At 37.6% G+C, this 27788-nt stretch overlaps 1 protein-coding gene across 4 annotated transcripts in view; it reads left to right on the forward strand.

Moving 5' to 3' along the window:
- The window catches only part of LOC123515638 (RNA cytidine acetyltransferase-like), a 170174-nt gene that overhangs the window by 48364 nt on the left and 94022 nt on the right, over positions 1–27788 (forward strand). For all 4 annotated transcript variants that reach the window (XM_045274453.1, XM_045274452.1, XM_045274450.1 and 1 more), the window contains exons 12-13: positions 7963–8088; positions 14899–15068. In XM_045274453.1, coding sequence (XP_045130388.1) covers positions 7963–8088; positions 14899–15068 — 296 coding nt within the window. The remainder of the gene's footprint in view (positions 1–7962; positions 8089–14898; positions 15069–27788) is intronic.

Here is a 27788-nt window from a genome sequence, read left to right on the forward strand (position 1 = left end):
AAGGTGGCCATCACCTTATGGTACTTGGCCACAGGAAAGATGCAGTTGTGCAGTAGCGATGACTTTGACACATCACAGCCAACTGTTAGCCATGCTATCACCCAGACCCTTGAGGTCCTTGCACAACGAGACAATTTCCGGAGGTTCATCAATTTCCCCCTCACCCAGCAGGAACTTCAGCAGAAACAAGAACAATTCATGCAAGTTGCAGGGTTTCCCGGTGTCGTTGGTGTAGTCGATGGTACTCATATAAGAATTATAGCCCCAAGGGAACACGAAGCTGAATATGTAAACCGGAAATGGTTTCATAGCATCAATTTACAAGTTGTGTTTTATGCAACATACTACAGAATACTTGACATTGTTGTAAAGTGGCCTGGCTCTGTCAATGATGCTAGTCTTCAATGAGTCTGGACTGAAGCAACTCTTCGAAAGAGGTATCGTGCCACCCTATTGCCACTTGTTGGGTGACAGTACCTACGCCATGAAGCGCTGGCTCCTGACACCATACTTGCGCTCCCAGTCTTTTAAGATGTGAGCGTTGTCTTCCACATGGGACGCCAATAAATAACATTGGTCCCTTGTCCAGTTGGGCTTCCTAGCCCTCTTCTTCTTGTCCTCAAACTCCATTGTCTTTTCCTTGCCTCCAACATGGCTTTGTTTTTGTTTTGATGAGTATACAGCCATTGGATGAGATCTCGCCAAAGCAGCCAAACTCACCTTATGTACAAAACTAAACTCATAAAATAAGCATGTGTTTCCATTTTTTTGCTAAAAAAGATATTTTAAAATTATTTTGTACCTTTTTATGTATCATTATGATATTTAAGTGAGAAAATATGCAATTTAAGTTGCATTGTAGCGCTAAGCATAGCAAATGTAGCAGGTTTAGATTTTACTTTTACTTTTAGCCACTTTACTTTTACTTCTAGGTCGAAGTTCCCTAAAAATTTTTTTATCTCTTTATGTATACACTTTTACCGATTACTTTTAGCTGACAGTAAAACTAAAAAAAATATTAGTGTACTTTTAGTGTGTTTATGAATACCGGCCCAGGTCTTTTCACTTCTTTTCATTATAATATCTTCTCCCATTTTGTATTCTCACATAGGTCTTTTATTACTTTAACATATTTCCATTACATGGCATATACTTGTATTGAATTTTAATATCCACATTTGGCTACATCCCCAGATCTTCTCAATATCTTTGTTCAATTCCATATAGTCCTCAATCTTCCTTATTACTCTCAAAAGTTTCACGTCATGTGCATACAAATTTATGTAGCTGCTCAAACCCTCTTATATATCATTAATGTATACTTGGAACATACTTTATTTGATGGCTCATAAGATACGCCTTTTCTCCAAAAAAAAAAAAAAAAAAAAGTCAGAAAATGAGCCTGCATCCTATGAGGCCGAGGATCAGCATTTAGGCAGTGGTTGGTGGTAAGTGTATGGCAACAGAGGCTATGAAATCAAACTCCAGACATCTTCATACATGTAAACGAAGTGATTATTGGTACTACACGACAGAACAACTATATATATATATATATATATATATATATATATATATATATATATATATATATATATATATATATATATATATATATATATATATATATATATATATATATATATATATATATATATATATAATAGATCATGCTTACTGGTTTTTAACATAAAGACACCAGAATTTGCCTATGTAACCATACACCACATGAACCAAAACAAAACAAACGATCGGTAATCTTGATCTTGACACAGGCAAGCTTCACTATGTTTTATACAATGTGATGCTGTTACTCCTTGAAGTAAGACACACTTTCATACAATCAAAATTGCATGTATCTTTTAACATTCTTGCTTTGCATACATGTGAAAAAAATCATGCTAAAAATGAATAAATCATGATTATTAGCCTTGTAGTCTCCTCTCATTGCCATGTACCAGATACACGTTTATATCTTACAACAGGATTGGTAAGTAGGCTACTAGCAAAAATTAAAGTTCTTAAATGTAAAACATTCGGATCTAATAATAATGTAAATACATGGGAGTCTTCAAATGTTAGGTGAAATCCTTCACTTCATATTTAGAGCTTAAATCCACTTATTTATCATTTTTCTGCTTCATTGTCTACCAAAACTGGATGTGTTGTATGTCTTGAGCCATCGAACATGGTAATTGGTGCCAGTACTGAACTCTGTGCTATGCCACTAGTAACCGTGCTCCAACTTTTTGCGGTGTCTTTATAATTGTTCTCAATTCCCCATCTGTTAAGTAGTATGTCATTCAATTTAAGATATTTTCCTTGGAGTCCCCTTCTGGGTAGGAGACCAAAAATGTCCCCAGGTTGGTGGCGACCCAAAATGTTGTGACACCTCCAGCAATTTTTTCTTCATTAACTTCTGTAACATTCACAGTCTTAGATCTAATTATTAATCTGTAGAACACCACCTCTCTTCTACTAAACCTCATCTTCATTTCCTCATCGAAACACAGCTGTCTGAAGCAACTGACAGTAGCCTCTTCTTTGTTCCCTCCTACTTTCTCTATCCTCATTTTTGTTCTAAAGCTGGATATTGTGTCTATGTGTGTCTATTTCAATGTCCACCATCGGTTTTCTAACATGATTCCTCTTTGTCCTCTGTAACTTCCAAAGTAGTCTGTTATGAGGTACTTTATCAAAAGCTTGTTTTATGTCCAGTCCTTCTATTACTCTTGAGTAGAAACTTAGTAAATTTTATACACATGATTTTCCTGTCCTGAACCAAAATTATCTGTTCTATATAACATGTTCTTCCAGACATTTAACCCATTTTTCCTTGATAACAATTTCACATATCATCTCCAAAACAATTGTAAGCAACATGGGTCTGTAATTTAATGATGCTGAATTTAATGATATATGGATAAAAAAGAAATATAAGCCTAGAAGAGAGGAAAAAGGAGAGAGTGGTTAGAAATGAAGCTAAGGAAAAAAACCGGACAAGGAATGAGATCGAGAAGAAGAAATTCTACTGGAGGGTTCTAGATATGAAACTGAAGAAGTGATATCCGGTAAAAAGGAGGAAGTATTGGAAGAGGCAAGAAATTAAGAGTGACTTGTACTAATAAAGTCCAGTGTATTGGAGGTTAGAGGTTATTTGAAGGGCTCATAGGATTTGTGGGATCGTCGAAGCCCGAAAACAACAACAGGTTATTTGAAGGAAAAAAGACCTGATGGAATGTGCATAGTAGAAACAAAGCTAAAGGTGGATATCCATGTTAGCTTTAAGAAAGAGGGATATAATATCTGGAGAAGAGACAAGAAGGGAAAACAATGAAAAGTACTCATAATGGTTCATGATGATTATTACATGTTATTATGGGTTTGGTATACGGTAATTTCAATGTGCGGTAAGGTTTTCAGGAACGCATATGAGCCATATAACGAGGACTTACAGTATACTTTTCTTAACTCTATAAGTAGGTATTTATTTTTTTACTCCTTCATTATATTTCTGTATGAATATATTATATTTCCCTTGTATTGTCTTTTTGTATGTAATGTTTCTTCATTCAATATCAGCAAAAAAATTCCTTAATTTTTCAAAATCTGCTCTTGCATAATTTAATCCCTTTTTTTTGTAGTAAAATCTATCTTATCCCATCCTCCTCCTGTATTTCCAACTCTAATGTCACAGTCATGATCCCATTGGACTAAGGTATTGTGTGTTGGGAGGGGGCTCTGGCTTTGTGAATACTAGGTCAAGCAACGATAGTTCTTCTTTCCCTCTGTACCTTTTTGACTTCTCAACCCACTGGTCCATTGTATTTACCATAGTCAACTGTAGCACCTCCTTGCTCCATTGTCCAGCATTACCCATTATTTCCATCTCTCTCCAGTTTATTTATTTTTTTTACAATTAAAGCCTCTAACTAATATTTACCATAGTCAACTGTAGCACCTCCTTGCTCCATTGTCCAGCATTACCCATTATTTCCTTCTCTCTCCAGTTTATTTTTTTACAGTTAAAGCCTCTAACTAATAATATTATTCCATCTCTTCTTATCATATTATCTAGGCACTTAACCACCTCTCTTTGCATGTCGTTATGTTCCTCAGTTCCCCATGTATTTGTCTTAGGTGGCACATACGTAACTATGATTTTCCCTTTTTTTAATTCCTCTGTTTTGATTGTTACTCCCATTACTTCTACCATGCCATTACCGTATTGCACATCCTCCACACGTATATTATCACGAACCATTATTAGCACTCCTCCTCCCACTTCACCCTTCCTGTCTCCTCTCCAACTAAGAGTATTCTTCTATCTCTTCTTATCATGTTATCCAGATACAGTAATACTCCGCTTAACGAACAGTATAGGGGGTGTCAAAGCTGTTCGTAGAGCGAAAATTTGTTAAGCGGACGTAATTTTCCCATAGGAAATAATGGAAATAGGTGGGGATGCGTTCTGGGCTGGTTCCCAACATACCACATGGGTTAAAAAAAAAAAAAATTATATATACGTTTGACAGCACATTGGGCCACCGGTGTACCACTACTTTTATGATGTCATACGAGTCATTGGAAGTTAGAGAAGCTACGTGCAAATTCTCTTACATTCTCGCATTTATGTTCACAAAACAACATTTCTATTAGCTTTTTACAAACCTTGCTCCCAAGAAAGGATTGTTTTTGTAATGCATAAAGTGAAATCTTGCATGGAATACCAAAAAATAAAACAGAGATGAGATGAACCACAGACGAAACGGGAGACTCGTGGCGACTCGGCCGCTTCTTCTTCTTCTTGTGACCCTTTTAGCCTGCATGTTGTCTTTCCCTATGATATTTGTTTCCACTCCTCTATTGCCTGCTATAATGGATATCATATCTTAGTATTCGTATACGCTTATGCCATGAGTATAACCTCGACTCCATGGCACTGAGTAACAGTGAATTATTAATGAAATACCGTGGTATTTCATTAGTAATTCACAATCACTCACTGCCACGGAGTCAAGGTTATCCTCGTGGCATGAGCGTATATGAATACTAAGATATACTTTCTTATGCGTTTCTTTATGTGGGGAGTCCACATAACTCCTGCATATTCCAATCTGGGTCTTATTATAGTACTTATCAATTTCTTCATCATTTCTTTGTCCATGTAGTGAAATGCTAATCCAATATTCCTTAGCAAATTATATGTCTCTGAAAATTTTATCTATACGGCTTACTGGTTGATTGTTTTCTTCCATCATCACTCCTAGGTTCTTTTCCTTTTTTACTTTCTTCAGTTCTACTCCATCTCCCATCTTATAGATTCCCACTGGTTGTCTCACTCTTTCCCATTTCCATGACATGACTTTTGTCCACATTGAATTCCATTCCATGTGTGTATTTACTTACCTAGTTTTATTTACGTAGTTGTATTGTACAGGGTTTGAGCAGGTCTCATAGTGTCCTGTCTCCATATCTCCATTTATCTAGTTTTTCTTCAAAGTTATGCACTCTATGTGCTGTGACTATTCCATAATCCAATGCATTCCATTTTGTGTGTGCATTTACCTAGTTGTATCTACTTAGTTGTATTTTACGGGAGGGGAGCCTATGCTTGTGTTGTCCTGTCTGTATCTCACAGTGTCTAAATTTCTCTTAAAGTTGTGTATAGACTTTGCACACACCACCTCTCTGTCCAGTCCGTTCCATATATCTATCACTCTAATGGGGAAGCTGTTTTTCTTGAAGTCTCTTCTGTAGTTGTCTTTTCTGAGTTTTAGTCCATGTCCTCTTGTGTCCCTTCTGTCCCTCTTCAGCAGGTTGATCCTATCAGGAAGCTCCATATTATTCATTATTCTGTAGATGGTCAACAGGTCACCTCTTTCTCTTTTCTGCTCCAGTGTTGGTAATTCCAGTCTCTCCAGTCTCTTTTCATATGTAAGAGCCGACAAGGTTGTGGCCAGTTTGGTGGCAGCTCTTTGTATCCTTTCAATTTTCCTGATATTCTTCCTCGTGTTAGGTGACCACAGCACTGCTGCATACTCCAGTCGTGGTCTGATCAAGGATACTAATAACTTTTTCACCATATCTTCATCAATATATGAGAATGCAATTCTAATATTTCTCAGTAAGTTGTAGGTCTCACCAACAATTTTATTTATATATATAATGGGGGGACATTTCTTTTGTTATGAGAACTCCCAGGTCCTTTTCACTTTCCACCTTCTTAATCTTCTCGTCTCCAAGTTTATATTGTCTTGTTATCCAATATTTGCTCTTCCCAAATTCCATTATGCTACATTTCTTAATGTTGAATTCCATCTCCCAGCTTTTACTCCATTCCCATAGTCTATCTAAGTCCCGCTGTAGAGATCTACCATCATCATGTGACCAAACTTTCTTCAAAAGTTTTGTGTCATCTGGAAAGAAACTCTTATAGCTTTCTACTCCTTCGTCCATGTCATTTATGTATATTGCAAACATAATTGGGGCCAACACAGAACCTTGCAGAACCCAACGTATAACATCCTTCCAAGTGGACTCCTTATCTTTAATTGTCACTCTTATAGTTCTTCCAGTGAGGAAATCCTTCATCCATTCCAGCAATTTTCCTTTTATTCCTCCTATATCTTCCAGTTTTCTTATTCATTTTCCGTGTGAAACTTTATTAAATGCTTTTTTTAAATCTAAAAATACACTGTCAACCTATCCATCTCTTTCCTGTGTTATGTCTATGACTAGAGTAAAAGCGTATAAGGTTTGTTACGCATGGTCTTCCTTTTGTAAAGCCAAATTGTCTTTCATTAATTATATTGTTTTCTTCCAAATGTTTGGTCCATCTTTCTTTGATCACACATTCACATATTTTAGCTATTGTACTTGTTAGGGACACTGGCCTGTAATTTGTTGGGTTCTCCTTATTTCCTCCTTTATATATTGGCACAATATTGGCTTTTTTCCAGTCTTCTGGTACTTTTCCCTTTTCAATAGAACATTTTATTATATTGTATACCTTATTTGCCAGCTCTTCTCTACACTCTTTCAATATCCAATTTGCAATTCCATCCGGACTGTGTGATTTTCTTACATCCTAATTTCTTAGTTGTATCATTATTTCCTGCTCCAAAATAACGATGTCTCTCATCGCAGGAGATTTATTTCCTAGTTTTTCATAATTAATGTTTTTTCCTCTTGTAAAAACTTGAAAGTGTCTGTTCATTATTTCAGCCATTTCCAATTCATCGCTGTATTCATTATTTTCATAAACTAGTTTCTCTATCTCATGTTTAACTTTTAACTTTCCGTTTATGTATTTATAAAAGATCTTTGGCTGATCCTTGCATTTTTCTATTATGTTTTTCTCATAGTTTTTCTTTTCTTCTCTTCGTATTTTAACATAGTTATTCTTTTCTCTGATGTAGTCTTGCCACTTCTTTGGACGTTTGTCTTTTCTCCATATCTTCCACGTTCTATCCCTTCTATCTCTTGCTTCTTCACATTTTTCTATTAAACCATTCTTCTTCGTATTTGTCTTTAATTTTCAGTCTCAGTACATATCTATTCACTCCGTGATTATGAATTTCTTTAAATGTTATCCGCTATTCCTCCACTCCTGCCTGGTTGTCAAATTTAGTCCAGTCTGTCTTTTGGAAAAAGTCTTTGAGTTCTCTAACATTTTTTTTGCTTTACGTCAATCTTCCTTTTCTATGTTTTTCATTCCGTTCATTCCTAATCACTTCCTTGAAGGTCGCTACTAAAAGTCTTTGAGTTCTCTAACTTTTTTTTTTGCTTTACGTCAATCTTTCTTTTCTATGTTTTTCATGCCGTTCATTCCTAATCACTTCCTTGAAGGTCGCTACTATTAGTACATGATTATTTTTAGCCAAAGGTATCTTATACTCTATATATATACGTACTGTTTGTGTGCGAATCAGTGAATGTAAAAGTGACTACTTTTTCCAGAAAGGTTACGGTAGCCATGCCATGAAGTTGCTAAGTGAATACTACAGTGAAGCAAGCATCCATGCTGACTACACAGACACTGCAACCCCTGAGAAGCAGGTAGCTCATCTGGTACAGGACAGTCAGGTGTGTTCCTATATGTGTATTACTGACAGGCAAAAATGGAGGAATGTAATGAAAACAGTGTTGGAAGAGTATGTGTAGACTAAAGGTCCATACACACTATGCATCATAATATGTGTAGTGTTGCATGGATGTGCAGAAAAATTACTTTTTCAATACAAGGCTGCATCACAAGCATGTTGATGGGCCAGAGCAATTTTATGTGTCTGCTTCAGAATGGGAGGATGAACGTACAGCCACGTCTCCAAGGGCCATTACTTGTGTACAGCTCAATTTTGTCAGCAATTTTTGGATTGCACTAATTGGCATTCTTGTATAATTTTCAAGTCTGTTGGAGTTTTGTCTTGTAGTTCCAAATATATTTGATAGGAGGTCCCTTTCACAGGTTGTCGAGAAAGCCATTGTTTACACTACAAGGTTCAATGTTTCTTCAAGTTTTATTTTTTACAGCACACAGAGTACTGTAATTGATGGCTCATAAGATGCACCTTTCCTCCAAAAATTTCTGAGGAAATGAATGAACCTGCATCCTATGAGACCAAGGTTCAGCATTGAGGCATTGTTTGGTGGTATACTAGCTAGAATTCCCCTGATAGTTCTTACATTGTCCATGTTATTTGATGAATTGTTTGAGCAGTTAAAGACTTGAAACATGCTCATGTGCCATGTCACTATCAGCACCAAGATCAGTGTTTACACAGCTGACCGCAACCACAGGACAGTGTCTATATCTGCTTTTGTTCACATGAGATATATTTTTAATACATGTTTTTTTTATTTAGCTGTATTTACCTAGTTGTATATTTCAAGGTTCAAGCAGGGCTCATATAGTGACCTGTCTCTATACCTATTTATATTTTTATCCAACTTTTCCTTAAATCTGTGTACACTTTCTACTGCTACAATCTCTTCACTAAATCCATTCCAGGTGTCCACTGTCCAATGTGGAAAATTAAACTGTTTAATGTTCCTCAAACACTACCTTTTCATGATCTTGGAATGTCCTCTTGTTCATCTTATCTCCGTCCTTTGTCAGTGATACCAGGTCTTGTCTATCTATCTTTTCCATATGGTTTACTAACTTGTACATTGTTATTAGATCTCCTCTTTCCCATCTATCCTTCAAGGTTGGTAGTTCCATCTTCAGTCTTTCTTTATAGGGAAGAGCCTTTATTTCTGGCACCGTCTTTATAGTAGTCCTTAGATTCTTTCTAGTTTCTTGATGTCTTTTGGCCTGTATGGTGATCATACCACTGCTGCATATTCTAGTCTAAGTCTTATCACTGTGGTTATAATCTTTTCATCATACTCTTATCCATGTAATTGAGTGCCACTGATATTTGTTTGTCAAATCTTGTATATTGAAGCAAATAACCCATTTATGTGTCTTTGTGGAGTCAGGGTGCCTTGTATAATCACTCTCAGTTCTTTCTCTTCACTCCTTTTTCATTATAATCTCTTCTCCTATTTTGTATGTTTGTGTGTGTGTATGTGTGCATTTACCTAGTGGTATTGTACAGGGTTTGAGCAGGGCTCTTATTGTCCTGTATTCATATCTCCACTTATCTAATTTTTCCTTAAAGTTATGCACATTATGTGCTGTAACAATTTCATCACTCATTGCATTTAACTTTTTCACAGTTCTATGTGGAAAACTGTATTTTCCAATATCTTTCACACACTGTCTCATCCTAATAATCTTTGAGCCCTGCGCTGCTTCCCACAACTATAACTCTCTCTCTCTCTCTCTCTCTCTCTCTCTCTCTCTCTCTCTCTCTCTCTCTCTCTCTCTCTCTCTCTCTCTCTCTCTCTCTCTCTCTCTCTCTCTCTCTCTAACTATTATTATTATTATTATTATTATTATTATTATTATTATTATTATTATTATTGTTATCATTACTATCATTATTGTTATTATTATTATTATTATTATTATTATTATTATTATTATTATTATTATTATTACTATTATTATTATCAGTGAGGAGGTGTTACAGTTGAACATGGTAAATGTAATGGATCAGTGGGTGGAGAAGTCAAAAAGGTACAGGGGAGAAGAAGACCATCGTTGCTTGACCTAGTATGCACAAAGAAGCCAGAGCCCCCTCCCAACACACAATACCTTAGTCCAATGGGGAAAAGTGATCATGTGACATTATAGTTAGAAATACTGGAGGAGGATGGGATGAGATACAGAGATAACTACAAAAAAGAGAGATTAAATTATGCAAGAGCAGATTTTGAAAAATTAAGGAAATTTTTTGCTGATATTGAATGGAGAAACATTATGTATGGAAGGACAATACAAAGAAAATATGTTATATTCATACAGAAATATAATGAGGAAATGAATAAATACATACCTATTTACAGAGTTAAGAAAAATATCCACGTTTGGTACAATGCTAGATGCACAGAAGCTAAAAAGGTAAAAGATAAAGCTTGGAAGAAACTCATAAAACAGAGAAATGACAATAACAGACAGCAGTATAATGATGCGAGAAATAAGTATATTAGAGTAAGGAGAGAGGAGGAAAGAAACTTTGAGAAAGATGTGGTGCAAAAGTGCGAAGATGAACCCAAACTTTTCTACAAATTTATAAATGGTAAGATGAAGAATAAGAAAACAATAGAAAAAATAATTAAAGGAGGGAAGGCATACCAAACAGAAAAGGAAATGTGTGAAATAATGAATGAGAGCATCAAAACTGTGTTCACTGTAGAAGAGGATTTTATAGAACCAAATAGGACATTACATAGCTGAGTATTGCAGGAAATCATAGTACACAAAGAAGATATTAGAAGATTATTTGATAATTTGGATGTCAGAAAAACAATGGGGCCAGATGATGTATCAAGTTGGGTGCTAAAAGAATGTAAGGAGCAACTTCTTTTTTTTTATGCAGGAAAGAGGGCTAGCCAAGGGCAAAAAAAAAGAAAAGATAAAAAAAAAAGGCACACTTGATTGCTGGTTCTCTACAAAGAAGAAGAGCGTCATCCAAAATTAGGGAGCAAATGCCACGATACCTCCCTCTTTAAAGAAGACAAGTCGTAGGAAGTCGGAAATACAGATGCAGGGAGGGAGTTCCAGAGTTTACCAGTGAAAGGTATGAATGACTGATAGTACTGGTTAACTCTTGCGTTAGAGAGTTGGACAGAATAGGGATGAGAGGAAGAAGAAAGCCTTGTGCATTGAGGCCACAGGAGGAGAGGAGGCATGCAGTTAGCAAGATCAGTAGAACAGTTAGTATGCAAATAACGATAAAAGATAGAAAGAGATGCAACATTTCGGCAGTGAGAAAGAGGCTAGGAGGGGAGTTGATAAGACTAAAAGCTTTTGATTCCACCTTATCTAGTAAAACTGTGTGACTGGAACCCCCCCCCCCCCCCCCCCAAACATGTGAAAAGCACTGCATACAGGGACGGATAAAGCCTTTTTACAGAGTTAGCAGTTGGAGGGGCAAGAAAAACTGGCAGAGACGCCTCAGAAGGCCTAACTTCATAGAAGCTATTTTAGCAAGAGATGAGATGTGAAGTTTCCATATAAGATTATGAGTAAAGGATAGACTGAGGATATTCAGTGTGGAAGAGGGGAGACAGTTGAGTGTTATTGAATAAGAGGATAGTTGTCTAGAAAGTTGTGTAGAGTTGATAGATGGAGGAATTGAGTTTTTGAGGCATTGAAAACTACTAGATGTTCGCTGCCCCAATTGGAAATCTTAGAAAGATCAGAAGTTAGGTGTTCTGTGGCGTCCCTGCATGATCTGTTAACTTCCTGAAGAGTTGATCGTCTCTGAAAGGATGTTGACAGATGTAGGGTGTTATCATCAGCATAGGAGTCGATAGGACAAGAAGTTTGGTTAAGAACGTCATTAATGAATAATAGAGAGTGGGTGACAGGAACACTACTATTAATAGATTTAGGAGAAGAACAATGGCCGTCTACCACAGCAGCAATAGAACAGTCAGAAAGGAAACTTGAGATAAAGTTGCAGAGAGAAGAATAGAAACTGTAAGAAGGCAGTTTTGAAATCAAAGCTTTATGCCAGACTCTATCAAAAGCTTCTGATATGTCTAACGATACAGTAAAAATTTCAACGAAATCTCTAAAAAAAGGATGACCAAGACTCAGTAAGGAAAGCCAGAAGATCACCAGTAGAGCGATCCTGACGAAAGCTATACTGGCGATCAGACAGAAGATTGTGAAGTGACAGATGTTTGAGAATCTCCCTATTCAGGATAGATTCAAAAATTTTAGTCAAGCAAGAGATTAAAGCTATAGGACAGTAGTGTGAGGGATTGGAACGGTCACCCTTTTTAGGAACAGGCTGGATGTAGGCAAACTTCCAGCAGGAAGGAAAGGTAGAAGTCGATAGACAAAGTTGGAAGAGTTTGGCCAGGCAAGGTGCAAGCACAGAAGCACAGTTTTGAGAACAATAGGAGGGACCCCATCAGGTCCATAAGCCTTCCGAGGGTTTAGGCCAGCAAGGGCATGGAAAACATCATTACGAAGAATTTTAATTGTAGACATGAAATAGTCAGAGGGAGGAGGAGAGGGAGGACAAGCCCAGAATCATCCAAGGTGGAGTTGTGAGCAAAGGTTTGAGAGAAGAGTTCAGCTTTAGAGACAGAAGAGATGGCAGTGGTGCCATCAGGATGAAATAAAGGAGGGAAAGATGAAGAAGTGAAGTTATTTGAGATGTTTTTGGCTAGATGCCAGAAGTCTCGAGGGAGTTTGAGTTTGAAAGATTTTGACATTTTCTATTTATGAAAGAGTGTTTGGCAAGTTGAAGAACAGACTTGGCATGATTCTGGGCAGAGATATAAAGTGCATGAGATTCAGGAGATGGAAGGCTCAAGTACTTTTTGTGGGCAACCTCTCTATCATGTATAGCACGAGAACAGGCTGAGTTAAACCAAGGTTTAGAAGGTTTAGGTTGAAGAAAAGAGTGAAGAATGTACGCCTCCATGCCAGACACTATCACCTCTGTTATGCATTCAGCACAAAGAGATGGGTCTCTGACACAGAAGTAGTAATCATTTCATGGAAAATCAGCATAATACCTCCTCAGGTCCCTCCAACTGGCAGAGCCAAAACGCGAGAGGCACCTCGCTTTGGGGATCCTGAGGAGGATTGGAGAAATAGGACAAGATACAGAAATGAGATTGTGATCGGAGGAGCCCAACGGAGATGAAAGGGTGACAGCATAAGCAGAAGGATTAGAGGTGAGGAAGAGATCAAGAATGTTGGGCGTGTCTCCAAGACGGTCAGGAATACCAGTAGGGTGTTGCACCAGTTGCTCTAGGTCATGTAGGATAGCAAAGTTGAAGGCTAGTTCACCAGGATGGTCAGTGAAGGGAGAGGAAAGCCAAAGCTGGTGGTGAACATTGAAATCTCCAAGAATGAAAATCTCTGTGAAAGAGTAGAGGGACGGAATGTGCTCCACTTTGGAAGTTAAATAGTCGAAGAATTTACTATAATCAGAAGAGTTAGGGAAGAGACAGACAGCATAGATGAATTTAGTTAGAGAGTGACTGTTGAGTCAGAGCCAGATGGTGGCAAACTTGGAAGATTCAAGAGCATAGGCATGAGAGTAAGTTAAGTTGTTGTGTACTTAGACACGACATCTAGCTTTGGAGTAAAAATGAGAATGGAGAAGGTAGGAGGGAATGGAGAAAGGGCTGCTGTCAGTTGTCTCAGACAGTTGTGTTTCAGTGAGGAAAAGAAGAGGTTTAGTAGAGGAGAGGTGGTATTCCACAGATTGAAAATTAGATCTTAGACTGCAAATGTTGCAGAATTTAATGTAGAAAAAGTTGAGGAAGGTATCAAGGCATTTGGGGTTGTTGTCAGGAGAGGAGGAGTCTGTCCTGGGAACATTTCTGGTCCTCTCCCCAAGAGGGGACTCTGAGGCTTGTTGTTGAGTTGCCATTTTTCTTTTGAATTTGATTTTGAAGTGAACGGTGTATGTGGTAGGTGCATGTTGTTTTGTGTGAAGAAGGAGAGTTGTCTTTATAGGGCAAGCTGTGACTGTCCCCTTGAGTTGTGAGACACAAAGGGAAAAGTTCAGTGAGGTAACAGCTAGAGTTGTGAGACACAAAAGGAAAAGTTCAGTGAGGTAACAGCTAGCTTTAATGGAAGGTTCACAGCACCCCCTTAACTAGTGTTATTAAAACTCGCTGGGAGTAAGTTATTGTTTTGGTGGGTGTCTACTATCCCCTCCTGTGGAGGAGGTAGTAGCCACTAAGTTCAAACAAAACCCCTTACGGTAACAGTATGTATTGCGCAGCGTAAGGAAATTTGCTCCAGATGATAGCAACTCAGCAACTCGGCCAGCCACTCTCACATTATCTTAAGATATAAAATTATCATTATAAACAGTGTTATTATCATTATTATTTCTATTATTATTGATAATAGTTTTTAATGCAAGAGAGAAACTTGTCAAGGGCAACATAATATTGAAAAAAAAAAAAGAGGCCCACTTGAACTGCAAATTCCCTAAAGGTTTATCTTGTTTATGTTTTAGTTATGGCCTAATCCAATACTAGTGCCTTTGGTACCATGTCATGATTTACTGTGATTTACTTAATGATATTATTAATCCCAGAATGACTGTGTTGTAATAATGAACATGAGAATTTTATCATGAATATAGTCTTTGATTTACTCTGTTGTTGTTATTAGTTTTTTGGATAATGAATAGCTGTATAGTGAGACTTCTCTACAATTCATTTATATATCAAAACATAGTGAATAAGCCTGGGAACAAATATGTGTTCAAATAGGATTTTTATATGTAATTGTCTACTCAGGTGAATCTCTTGGAGGAGAAGTTGGGTCCCAACTCGCAGTCTCTACCGCTGCTACAACCTTTGTCTGAGCGGCCCCCAGAAGCCCTTCATTACCTCGGGGTGTCATATGGAGTCACTGGTCAGCTCCTTAATTTCTGGAAGCGTGTCGGGTTCACCTCTGTATACCTTAGGTTAGTAAAGTTTTAAGTTGAATTTGAAATGTAAATAATAATTATAATTAATTCTCACAATTTCACTAAACAAGATCTTTCATATACATTTTTTTTTTTTTTTTTTTTTTTTTCTTTTTTTTTTTTAGCTAAATCCTAGAATTTGTTCTCAAAATCTTGAATTGCCAAATGATATAGAATGTGTTACTCTGTGTTCAGACAAGCATATACTCTGGTGAATTGTTTCCCTTAGTAAATTCCATACCTTAGTAAATACTATTGCCATAATAGATCTCTTGAATGGTAGTAAAACTTCTAACTATTTGTCATATATAAAAATTGAAAGAAATTTGGAAATCCATAATTCATTTTCAAATATTGATGTACAGGAACTATTAGCCTAAGGAAATTTTTGAGATACTTCATGAGGAAAGTTGCTGCTCAACATATTTCTTATCAAAGAACACTGAGCTCACAGTGTGCTCATTCTTACTGTGGAATAGGCAAGACATTTCAAAAGTCTACATCTTGTGACCCTATACCATATTGATTATTATATCAGTGGTTCAGAGTTAGGCAAAGGTGCATGGTTTGCAAGAGCACAATCTCCTCCACAGACTGTACTACTTGATTGCAGATTTTTTAAAGATGGTAAGGTTTTCTATTCCTCATGGAGGTTTGCTCCATCCTCTGCAATGGTCACATGTGGCTTACTACTGATTCAATACTACATACCTACATACAATATACAGGCAACCTCCTTTAACGAACGGGTTACGTTCCTAAAAAACTTGTTGCGTGAATTTTCGTTATGTGAACCAATTATAACAAGTTTGATCCCTGACTTGAACTTCCATTGAGAGTAAACAAAACGAGTGCATCATAGTACACTGAGCTCACAGTGTGCTCATTCTTACTGTGGAATAGGCAAGACATTTCAAAAGTCTACATCTTGTGACCCTATACCATATTGATTATTATATCAGTGGTTCAGAGTTAGGCAAAGGTGCATGGTTTGCAAGAGCACAATCTCCTCCACAGACTGTACTACTTGATTGCAGATTTTTTAAAGATGGTAAGGTTTTCTATTCCTCATGGAGGTTTGCTCCATCCTCTGCAATGGTCACATGTGGCTTACTACTGATTCAATACTACATACCTACATACAATATACAGGCAACCTCCTTTAACGAACGGGTTACGTTCCTAAAAAAAACTTGTTGCGTGAATTTTCGTTATGTGAACCAATTATAACAAGTTTGATCCCTGACTTGAACTTCCATTGAGAGTAAACAAAACGAGAGTGCATCATAGTACACTGAGCTCACAGTGTGCTCATTCTTACTGTGGAATAGGCAAGACATTTCAAAAGTCTACATCTTGTGACCCTATACCATATTGATTATTATATCAGTGGTTCAGAGTTAGGCAAAGGTGCATGGTTTGCAAGAGCACAATCTCCTCCACAGACTGTACTACTTGATTGCAGATTTTTTAAAGATGGTAAGGTTTTCTATTCCTCATGGAGGTTTGCTCCATCCTCTGCAATGGTCACATGTGGCTTACTACTGATTCAATACTACATACCTACATACAATATACAGGCAACCTCCTTTAACGAACGGGTTACGTTCCTAAAAAACTTGTTGTGAATTTTCGTTATGTGAACCAATTATAACAAGTTTGATCCCTGACTTGAACTTCCATTGAGAGTAAACAAAACGAGAGTGCATCATAGTACACTGAGCTCACAGTGTGCTCATTCTTACTGTGGAATAGGCAAGACATTTCAAAAGTCTACATCTTGTGACCCTATACCATATTGATTATTATATCAGTGGTTCAGAGTTAGGCAAAGGTGCATGGTTTGCAAGAGCACAATCTCCTCCACAGACTGTACTACTTGATTGCAGATTTTTAAAGATGGTAAGGTTTTCTATTCCTCATGGAGGTTTGCTCCATCCTCTGCAATGGTCACATGTGGCTTACTACTGATTCAATACTACATACCTACATACAATATACAGGCAACCTCCTTTAACGAACGGTTACGTTCTAAAAAACTTGTTGCGTGAATTTTCGTTATGTGAACCAATTATAACAAGTTTGATCCCTGACTTGAACTTCCATTGAGAGTAAACAAAACGAGAGTGCATCATAGTACAGTAAAAGGTTTAATGAAAGTAAAAATTATGAAGTTAAACATTTAAGCAGTTTAATTTAAGATTAAGTCATTATAATGTACACTAATGTATGTATATAAGTAACTTTATAATGTTGATGATCTTGAATTTATGAAGGGAGGGAGAGTGGAGTGGGAAAGACGCTAGCTGGCAACCTGTGGAATATAAACAAAGGGCACATCTTAAGTCTTATGATATAGAGAGATGGTGGAGAAGCCTGGCAGTGAGGCATGGGGTGAGGCAGGGTCTTGGAGGGGGAGATAATATGAATGACGGAGGGGAGAGGGGAGGCTAGAATTGAAAGTCCAGCTGTCTCCCAACAATACATTTGTTTGTTTGTTTCTAGTTGTCTTCTCTTCCTGATGTTTCTCATTCTAATTCTCGTCAACTTATACCTGTCAGGCAAAAATTAGAGAGCTAAATGACACACCTCCTTACTTGACTCCTGGCCACGTACTGTGTAGGGTGTGAGTCAGGCTATGACACAACCACACAACACATTTAAAAATGGCTTCCTGATGGGATGGGTATTTAATTATCAAAATATAAACTATACCATCTGGTAATTTAGGGTCTGAAGATTTTGGAGAAACAATAGTAATCCGAAAATCTTAAATCCCCCAAAATTAAATAAATAAATCCTGCATCTTCCTAAAGTCTGAGTTCAATTTTTTGGGTGGGTGGGGAATTCGTACAAGTCAAATATATATACAGTAATTGCCTGCGTATCTGGATTATAGTAGCCGAGGCCGTGGCGGATACACAAAATACTCAGATACATGGAATTTCCTCTCCCAACCCCATTATGAATTGAGAAAAAAAAAAAAATGTACATAACCCAAATGGGTAAGAAAACAATGAATGAAAGCACATTAAATGTATAATCTGGAACAAAAAATGGTACATAAGCAGTACAAGGGGTGGTGGGATGTACACCCAAACAGTAAAGGCGGTGTCACACTAGTACTTTTCTGTCAACTTTCTTTGTCGCGTTTGTCAATTGTAAACAAACATAGCTGCCCCTTCACCCCCCTAGCCATCTGCTGCTAATTTTTTGTTACTATTTTTGGCCTTTAATGCTCTTTATGAGAAACTTCAGACAGCTTTGTCCACTCATAAATGACAGAGCAGCTCATCTCGCCCATTTGCTTCTTGGAAGCTCTGCCTTAGAGTCTCTTACAGAGAAATGTAAACAAACAACTGAACCACTCTTCGCTGCTAGGTTGGAACAGTATATATACAGGCAACCCACGTTTAACGAAGGTTCACACAACGAAATTTCGCTACAACGAAGGTTTTATTTTACTACCATCTGCTCGTTTAACAAACACCAAACTTGCTTTAATGAAGTTTTATCCAGGTAATTTTTTCCAAATTTGAAAGCCCCACCGTATCATGCAAGCTGACAGGCTTTTAAATACATCAGGAGCTGCTGGTACTAAGGCCTGCCTCAGGAGAAATCCTGAGACACCTGTAGAATAAAGATCAAGATCAAGGCTCTCGTGGACAACACAGGCGCTGCCGATACAAAGGCCTGACTCAAGAAATTCTGTGTCACCTGTAGCATCAAGATCAAGATCAAGATCATGTGCACCACACACTCCCCAGTCAAAACATAACAGCGTCAGCAGCAGCTCATCTTCCCTAGTTCAACTTATCACCAAAACGCCCTGCAATGTGGCCTAACGTTCCTAATAAGACCAGGAAGTGTCTTACTCTCGAAGTGAAGCTGGGTATTATTCACAGACATGAGAGAGGCCAGAAAACTAATAGCATTGCTTGCCACCATCTACTGTCTACTATTTTCAAGTCAGCAGACTGTATTAAGAAGGCTGGTGAGACCGCATCTTCCTTGAAATCTACAAGAACCACCTGAACTTGTGACTCTACAATGGATAAAATGGAAAGCCTTGTGGAAATGTGGTACATAAGTTTTGTATGCGGTACCATGATGGGCACTTTGTTTACATTCCACAGGTTGCCGGTTAGTGTCTTTCACGTTTCACTCTCCCTCCCTTCATAAATTACGTACATACATACATTAGTGTACATTATAATGACTTAGATTAAACTACCTAAATGTTTGACTTCATAATTTTTACTTTCATTAAACCTTTTACTGTACTATGATGCACTCTCGCTTTGCTTACTCTCAATGGAAGTTCAAATCAGGGGTTAAACTTGTTATAATCGGTTAACGAAGTTTAACAGTGTCTTTAGAACGTAACCCCTTCGTTAAACGAGGGTTGCCTGTATATATATATATATATATATATATATATATATATATATATATATATATATATATATATATATACAGGCAACCCTCGTTTAACGAAGGGTTACATTCTAAAAGACACTTCAAGCAAAACTTCGTTGTTTAACCGATTATAAAAGTTTAACCCTGATTTGAACTTCCATTGAGAGTAAGCAAAGAGAGTGCATCATAGTACAGTAAAAGGTTTAATGAAAGTAAAAATTATGAAGTGAAACATTTAGGTAGTTTAATTTAAGTCATTATATATATATATATATATATATATATATATATATATATATATATATATATATATATATTTAATTTAAGTCATTATATATATATATATATATATATATATATATATATATATATATATATATATATATATATATATATATATATAGTTTAATTTAAGTCATTATATATATATATATATATATATATATATATATATATATATATATATATATATATATATATATATATATACAGTAGAATCTTGAATCTCGATCATAATTGGGACCAAAAATACTGATCGAGATGCGAAGTTAACTTCTTATAGAGAAAAATGTAATTGGGACCAAAGCTTTGGCAACTAACCTACATTAACTACGTTAACCTTGAATTTGTGAATAATTATTTTTTGCCAATGGCACTGATTTCTTCATCCTTCTTGCTTTTTAATGCCCAGGGTTTGAATGTCTGGAGGAGGCCGCGGGTGACTGGTACACACTACATTCCACAAGTTGCCTCTAGGTAGGAGAGCAATCAAAACAATCGCATCGCCATGCGACATATTTGTTTTGATGCAATAAAATGAAAAATGTGTGTCATAACATTCCAGTGGGTGCCCTCCCACTCAGGCATACAAGGCAATGAGGTTGTCGATGCTGCTGCCAAGATGGCCCTGACGGACCATAATATTACCCCACTCACCCTGCCACTCTCCGCCTCCAAATGCCTCATTGCCCACACCTGCCAGTCCATATGGAATGAATCCCTCACCCCCTGTCTTATGAACCACCTCAGTGGGCCAGTACCGTAGTGATTCTTCCCCGCAACCATGGGCTAGAAAAACGTCCCGCAAGCTGGACGTGACCCAGGGTTGCCACTCCTAGGCTTTTTGGACAAGATCTTGGCTTTTTTACATAGACCTTATCAGCTTGGCTTTTTTTCGTATAAAATGTGTAAATCTTGGCTTTTTGGGACATTCAACTTCAACACTGAAAATTTCCTTACTTTCCTGTTCTTGCCCTTGCATCTTGGCCCATCATTTCTGAAAAAACTGTGTGCACCAGAGAGAGAGAGAGAGAGAGAGAGAGAGAGAGAGAGAGAGACCCCTTCCCACTCCCATCCCCTTCCCCGCTGGGATTCGATATGACGGGACGGGACGAGTTCGGGACGGGAACTCGACGTGTCCAGCTGAGGGAAACGTTGGGCAGCCAACATGGGATGTTGTCTTTTTATTTGTGTAGAAATATTATATGAATAATTGTAGATTATTAGGTTTTCCTACATTCTTTTCCTTTGTTTTCTAAAAGTACTTATAGTAAAATTGTCCTTGATACTTGGCCTAGGGGATGAGTTAACCATTGCTTAGCACTATCTGGCACCATCAGAATTACCATCCGCCGACCGCCGCACCTCATGAGTCATGATTCAGATCACATTCAGTTCGTGTTTAGCCCCTTTGACCGTTGGATGTGCATTTAAGTACTTTCTTGTGTCAGGTCAAACTTGCATTAATTAATTAATTGACAGTATGAGTGATGTAGAGGAACTTAGTGACAGTGATAGGGAGGTAACCAGTGGCCCTAGTGGAGCTAGTTCACCACCAAAAAAAGAAAATTAAAATATGGTACAAGCAAGCAGTGCGACAAGAATGGCTAAAGGATGATGAATTCAAAGACAGGCTTAAAATTGATCCTGAAGATAAACACACAGCTATTTGCACAGTGTGACACCAAGTTGAAAAACTGCAATAAATTTAAGCTTAAAACCCACAAGTCTTCCAACAAACAGGTGAAAAACTATGAGGCAAAGAAAAATGCCACGGTGAATGATACTTTTATCAAGAAGAAAAATGAAAATGATCTTCCAAGTAACGTAAGTAAAGCTGAACTTTTGCTCTCTGCATTCATGGCAGAGCATGGGACACCATTTAAGCAAGCAGACCAATTTTGATACTAGTATTAAAAAAGATGTTTTCCAAATGTGAAATAGCTCAGAATACGTCTTTGAAGAAGACTAAAGCCTCATATGTAATGTATTGCTCTTGAGGAACGTGAAGAAATTGCCAAAATATGTAAGGAAAATGTCTTTTCCCTACCAATTGATGAGAGCACGGATATATCTGTATCCCAGATCCTTGCAGTAATGGTGAGGTATTTTGATCAAAAGAAAGGTAAAGTTTGTGATGTATTACTTGATATTGTTGAGGTTCAAGATGCCAGTGGTGAAGGCCTGTTTACAGCTGTTAAGAATTTGCTTGTAAGCAAAGATATACCTCTCCAAAATATAATAGGATTTGGCAGTGATAACTGCTCAGCTATGCTGGGCACAAATAATGGGTTCCAAGCCTTCCTAAAACGAGAAGTGCCATCGGTATTCATTTTAGGATGTACATGTCACTCCTTTGTGCTCTGTGCAAACCATGCCTGTTCTCATTTGCCTTCCTTTTTGGAGCAGTTTTTTAAGAGATGTTTGTTGCTATTTCGCTCGAAGTAGTAAGCGTAATCATCAGTTTCAATTAATACAGGATATTGTGCACAGTCCAAAACATCGAATTCTTAAGATGTCACAGACAAGGTGGCTGTCCAGAGGACAAGTTATCACAAGGATAATAGAGCAGTGGGATGCCCTGAAACTCTTTTTTGAAGCTGAAATGAGAACGGAATCTGTGAAATTCAACGGTGCAGAAGAAATATACCAAACTCTGGTAAATTGTGGCACTAAACATATGCTTCTATTTTTTAATTACATCATTGGCAAAGTAGAAAAGCTGAATCTGGAATTTCAGTCTGAATATTTTAGACTGGGATCGCTGTATGCTATAATTGCAGATGAATACAGAAGTATACTAGCCATGTTTATTAAAGAAAATGTGGTGCTAACATAAAAAAAACTTGATATTGATCCCTGTTACAATTCTCTGTACAAGAATCTAGAAGAAATTAATTTGGGTGGTCAATGCCAGGCACACCTGTTGAGAGTACCAATAGCAGAAAAAGGAGCAAAGAAAAGGTTCTTGTTAGATTGTCAAAAATTTTTAGTGGAGCTGTGTAAGCAGATTAAAAAGAGATTTCCTCTTGCAGAAGACTGTGTACTAGCTAAGTTGCAGGTTATTGAACCCAAAGAAGCTCTAAACCCTAACAGACGTGTCAAGTCAATTGTTGAGCTTGCAATACACTTACCAACTTGTTATGGAAAAAGATTATGATGATTTGGAAAATCAGTGGCAAGACCTTACAGCAAGAGAAAGTTTGAGAGACATGAGTGACAAAGCAATTTCATTCTGGCAAGAAATACTAACTGTCAAAGATCGCAATAATCATGTGAAGTATCAATTGCTTTCAAAATTAATGTGTGGCTTATTAGCCTTACCCCATTCCTCTGCTTGCATAGAGAGAGTATTTTCTATGGTAAACATAATTAAAACAAAGCAAGCAAACAGACTTCAAGCAGAGGCAGTTGCTGATCGATTACTTGCTAAACAAGCCATTTCACGTCATGGAGGAGAATGTTACGTGCGGAAACCATCCCCATCACTCATCAGTGATGTCAAAACTGGCAAGTGTCATCAACGTTACGTCCAGAGAACCAGTCAACATGATGAGGCAACTCTGCATAGTTGGGAGCCTGACGATGTAAATGACCTGCCCCTTCCAATCTTCCTTCAATAATGTATTTATGTATGAAGTAAGACCCATTTTTGTGGTATTATTGATGTTGGCGTATAATTCTAAGTGTTATTTACGATCTAGACAATCTTGGCTTTTTTTTACAGGGCAATCTTGACTTTTTATATTTTTGTGAGTGGCAACCCTGTGGACGTCGCCCTCACGCGTCTCCGCCTCGGCCACACGACTCACCGCTCACCTCCACTGCATGTGCCTTGCCCCAGACCCGTACTGTCCTTGGTGCATCAGCATCCCTGAAACTATGAACCACTTCATGCTGGAGTGTCCACGCTTCCACTCACATCGTGTTGTGCTGCAAGAACAATTCCGTGCCCTGGGAGTAACCACATTTGACTTGCCCAACCTGCTTGGGGCGACAGGCATCGACTCGTCATGGCAATCGGCAGTGCTTCGCCTCACCTGTGCCTTCCTCAACAAGACTAACCAACTGCAACGCTTGTGAGAACACCACAGGCATCTCTCCAGGGCTCATAGGATCGTAATAGATCGTCGCAGCCCTTAACAACAACAACAACAACAACAAAATGAAAAATAGCGATCGAGATTCGTGTAATTTGATCGAGATATGTGAATCGGGTTTTTGATGGTGCAATCGAGATGCGAAATATCGAGATGAGATTGATCGAGATTCAAGATTCTACTGTATATATATATATATATATATATATATATATATATATATATATATATATATATATATATATATATATATATATATATACAGGGGATCGAGATATGTGAATCGTGGGTTTTTGATGGTGCAATCGAGATGCGAAATATCGAGATGAGATTGATCGAGATTCAAGATTCTACTGTATATATATATATATATATATATATATATATATATATATATATATATATATATATATATATATATATATATATATAATTCGACAGGGTTAGAGCGGTTTTTCATTGGTCGAATCAGTGTTAATTTGAATCGTGAAGCAATTTTTCCCATAGGATACTTAAGAATTAGGGGGATGAGGACCAACCTCCAGCTTAAATCCCCAAAACATCACCATAACCTTTAAAAACACTAACCTAGACTAAATCAGTACTATTAAAGGTTTCATTTATCTCTAAATTTTTTTTTTATTATTAAACACATTAGGGTGCTGTACAGTATATTTTTGGAAATAAAAACACTTCCATGATGCAGTGGTCTCGCGGTACTTGTCCCTGTTCTTCCAAATTATTGATACTGTTGATCTAGGAACACCCATTTGCGCTGCAACGACACTGTGAACTGTACCTGCCTCACGCTTTCTTATAAGTTCAAGCTTATCTTTGAAAGGCAGGAAGTTGTGCTTCTTAGGGCTGGGGAACGCCGGTTGGGGCGAGAGTGACGCAGATTAAGACGTGACGCACAGGCCGCAGGGTTGCCACTATTTTCATTTCTCCCAACCACTCGCGCGCATTTCCCCTACCACTCGTGCACATTTTCCCCTATTTTCACCTATGCCAATCCCAAAATTCCTTTTTGTGTATGCATATATTATTGTGTGAAAATAAACGTACAGTAATCACCCGTGTATCCGGATTATAGCAGCCAAGGCTGTGGGGGATACACGAAATATCAGGATACGTGGAATTTCCTCTCCCAACCCCTTATAAATTGAGAAAAAAACATGTACATAACCCAAATGGATAAGAAAACAATGATTGAAAGCACATTGAATGATTCTATATACAATAATGACTTCCTGGAGCATGACAAAATGATAACATATAAGATACCTGCTTCTCTAGAAAATGTGAGGGTTGGGAAGGTGCCATCAGCAGCGTCTTGGCAATCTGCGGTTTCACTGCTGAATTGGACACTATCTGAGTCATTATTAGTGTGTTGAAGTGAGATAATGATAGTGAAGTATTTATTGTTTGTCTGGTACAGCTTTCTATCTCTGTCTCAACATAATTTTTTGTAATAGTGTTTTTGTGAGAGCTATGTCATGTAAAGTTGTGATGATGAAGGCAGTAAGAAAAAAAGTGTTTAAAAAGATCATAACAGTCCTATGACAGAGAGATGGTGGAGAAGCCTGGCAGTGAGGCAGGGTCTTGGAGGGGGAGATAACACGCATGACGGAGGGGAGAGAGGAGGCCAGGGCAGAATTGGAAGTCCAGCTGTCTCCCAACAATACATTTGTTTGTTTGTTTCTAGTTGTCTTCTCTTCCTAATGTTTCCCATTCTAATTCTCGTCAACTTATACCTGTCAGGCAAAAATTGGAGAGCTAAATGACACACCTCCCTACTTGACTCCTGGCCACATACTGTGTAGGCTGTAGGGTGTAAGTCAGGCTATGGCGCAACCACACAATACATGTAAAAATGGCTTCCTGATGGGATGGGTATTTAATTATCAAAAAATAAACTATACCATCTGGTAATTTAGGGTCTGAAGATTTTGGAGAGATAATAGTAATCCCAAAATCTTAACTCCTGCAAAATTAAATAAATTAATCCTGCATCTCCCTAAAGTCTGAGTTTATTTTTTGGTGGGGTGGAAAATTCATATGTCAGATATATATACTATTTATATTTTTTTGCAGTTTTATTCTTCTACTACAAAAGAAATAGAAAAAAAAAAACTTTCTGGTATCGAAAAATTAACTTTTCTTCGGTTTATTATCATGTCAGATTGGATGATGTACGCGGGAATAAGCGATCGATTCTCGTCCTAATGGAGCGCCTCGCCACATTGCACCATACTCCCACATGTTGCGTCAGATATATATATATATATATATATATATATATATATATATATATATATATATATATATATACAGTAAGTCCTTGTTATATAGTAGTTCTTTATTCGGTAAATTCACAGTTACGGTATTTGGAAATTACTACTCTCGATTCGGTATATGGTAAGAAAAATTCACAGATACGGTATCCGCTCATGTCATCCGAGAGGGCCCAGCGTGGGGGACCAGGGGTGATGACGTCATCCACGCCACACCTCTCCGCCACTCACAGTACTGACTTTAACTTGACCACCCTTGAACTCTATTACCTCTTCCCGTCCCCCTCCCTTTTTTTTTTTTTTTTTTTTTTTTTTTTTAACTGCATTACATATTACTTACATGCATTACTAATTAGATGAATAAATGGAATATTATAAAGGGTCTATTGTAAGCACAAATATATTCATAATAGTCATGGCAAACACTAAAAACCTACTAGAAGCGGCGAACCATACAGCAACTGATAAAGGGCACAGATGGGCCTGGCAAATCCACTATCAGTGAATGGTGGAAGTCGTATAACATTAAGCAAGCCTTAGATAACATCAAGTCATCTTAGGACAAAGTGAAGACGTCTACCATGAACTTGGTATGGAATAAAGTATGGGCAGAATGCGAGCATGACTTCCCAGGCTTTGCTGAAGACGACATCGGTGCGATCAGAAATGACAGTAAATTTGTGCCATAGGGCTGCCCGGCTTTGATGAAGTTGATGATGATATTCAAGATCTTTTGGAAAGCCATGCTGAATCTCTCTGAAATGATGAACTTATAGAGCTAGACAAGGCATCACAGGAGGCAGAAGAGGGAGACGAGAAAGAACCTGTGTATGGTCTGGACAACAAATCTCATAGAGAATGTCTCGGTGGTATCAAAAAAGCTCTGGAAACTCTGAAGGAACGTGACCCAAATCCTGCCAGGAGTAGCAAACTGGCTCATGACGTAGAGAAAAATGTCAAGATTTATCAAGAAATCTATGATGATAAAAACAAGAAAAACTAAACAGTCCTCCATCTACTTGTTCTTCAAGCCAGTCAGACATGCCGTCCCTATCACACCTGCCGACCCTGCTACAGCTGGCCCTTCCTCAATATCTTCTTTCTTCAAACCATTGAGACGTGCCAATCCTGCTACAGCTGGCCCTTCTACATCTGCTTCCGACAGTGCAGACGATGACGTCTTGTCCTTGTCTGCCCACTCGGTGGAAGTTGAGTAAGGGCTGAAATCCATACTGTCCCTTAGCCTCGAGAAGGACATCATCTGATAGAATACATGGCGATTGAATGGTAAATAAAAACATTTTCTGTTTACTTCTTTTGCGCAGTACTTTACCTTTTTCTTTTTTTTTTAATGACGTGCTGGAACGCATTCCCTATTATTACATGTTGTAATGGGTTCGGTATACGGTAAATTCGATATGCGGTAAGGTTTTCAGAAACATATGTATCGTATAACGAGGACTTACTGTATATATATATATATATATATATATATATATATATTGCAGTTAAAACCCAAAAGTAGTCAAAACCAGTTTAAACTAGTCAGAACCTGATGTCTAATAAGTTTTTCTTAACAACTAGTATTATCTAGGGAAAACTAGTTTCACAAATGGGGACTAGGT

Source organism: Portunus trituberculatus, chromosome 39 (genome assembly GCF_017591435.1).
Source record: "Portunus trituberculatus isolate SZX2019 chromosome 39, ASM1759143v1, whole genome shotgun sequence".
Taxonomy (NCBI): domain Eukaryota; kingdom Metazoa; phylum Arthropoda; class Malacostraca; order Decapoda; family Portunidae; genus Portunus; species Portunus trituberculatus.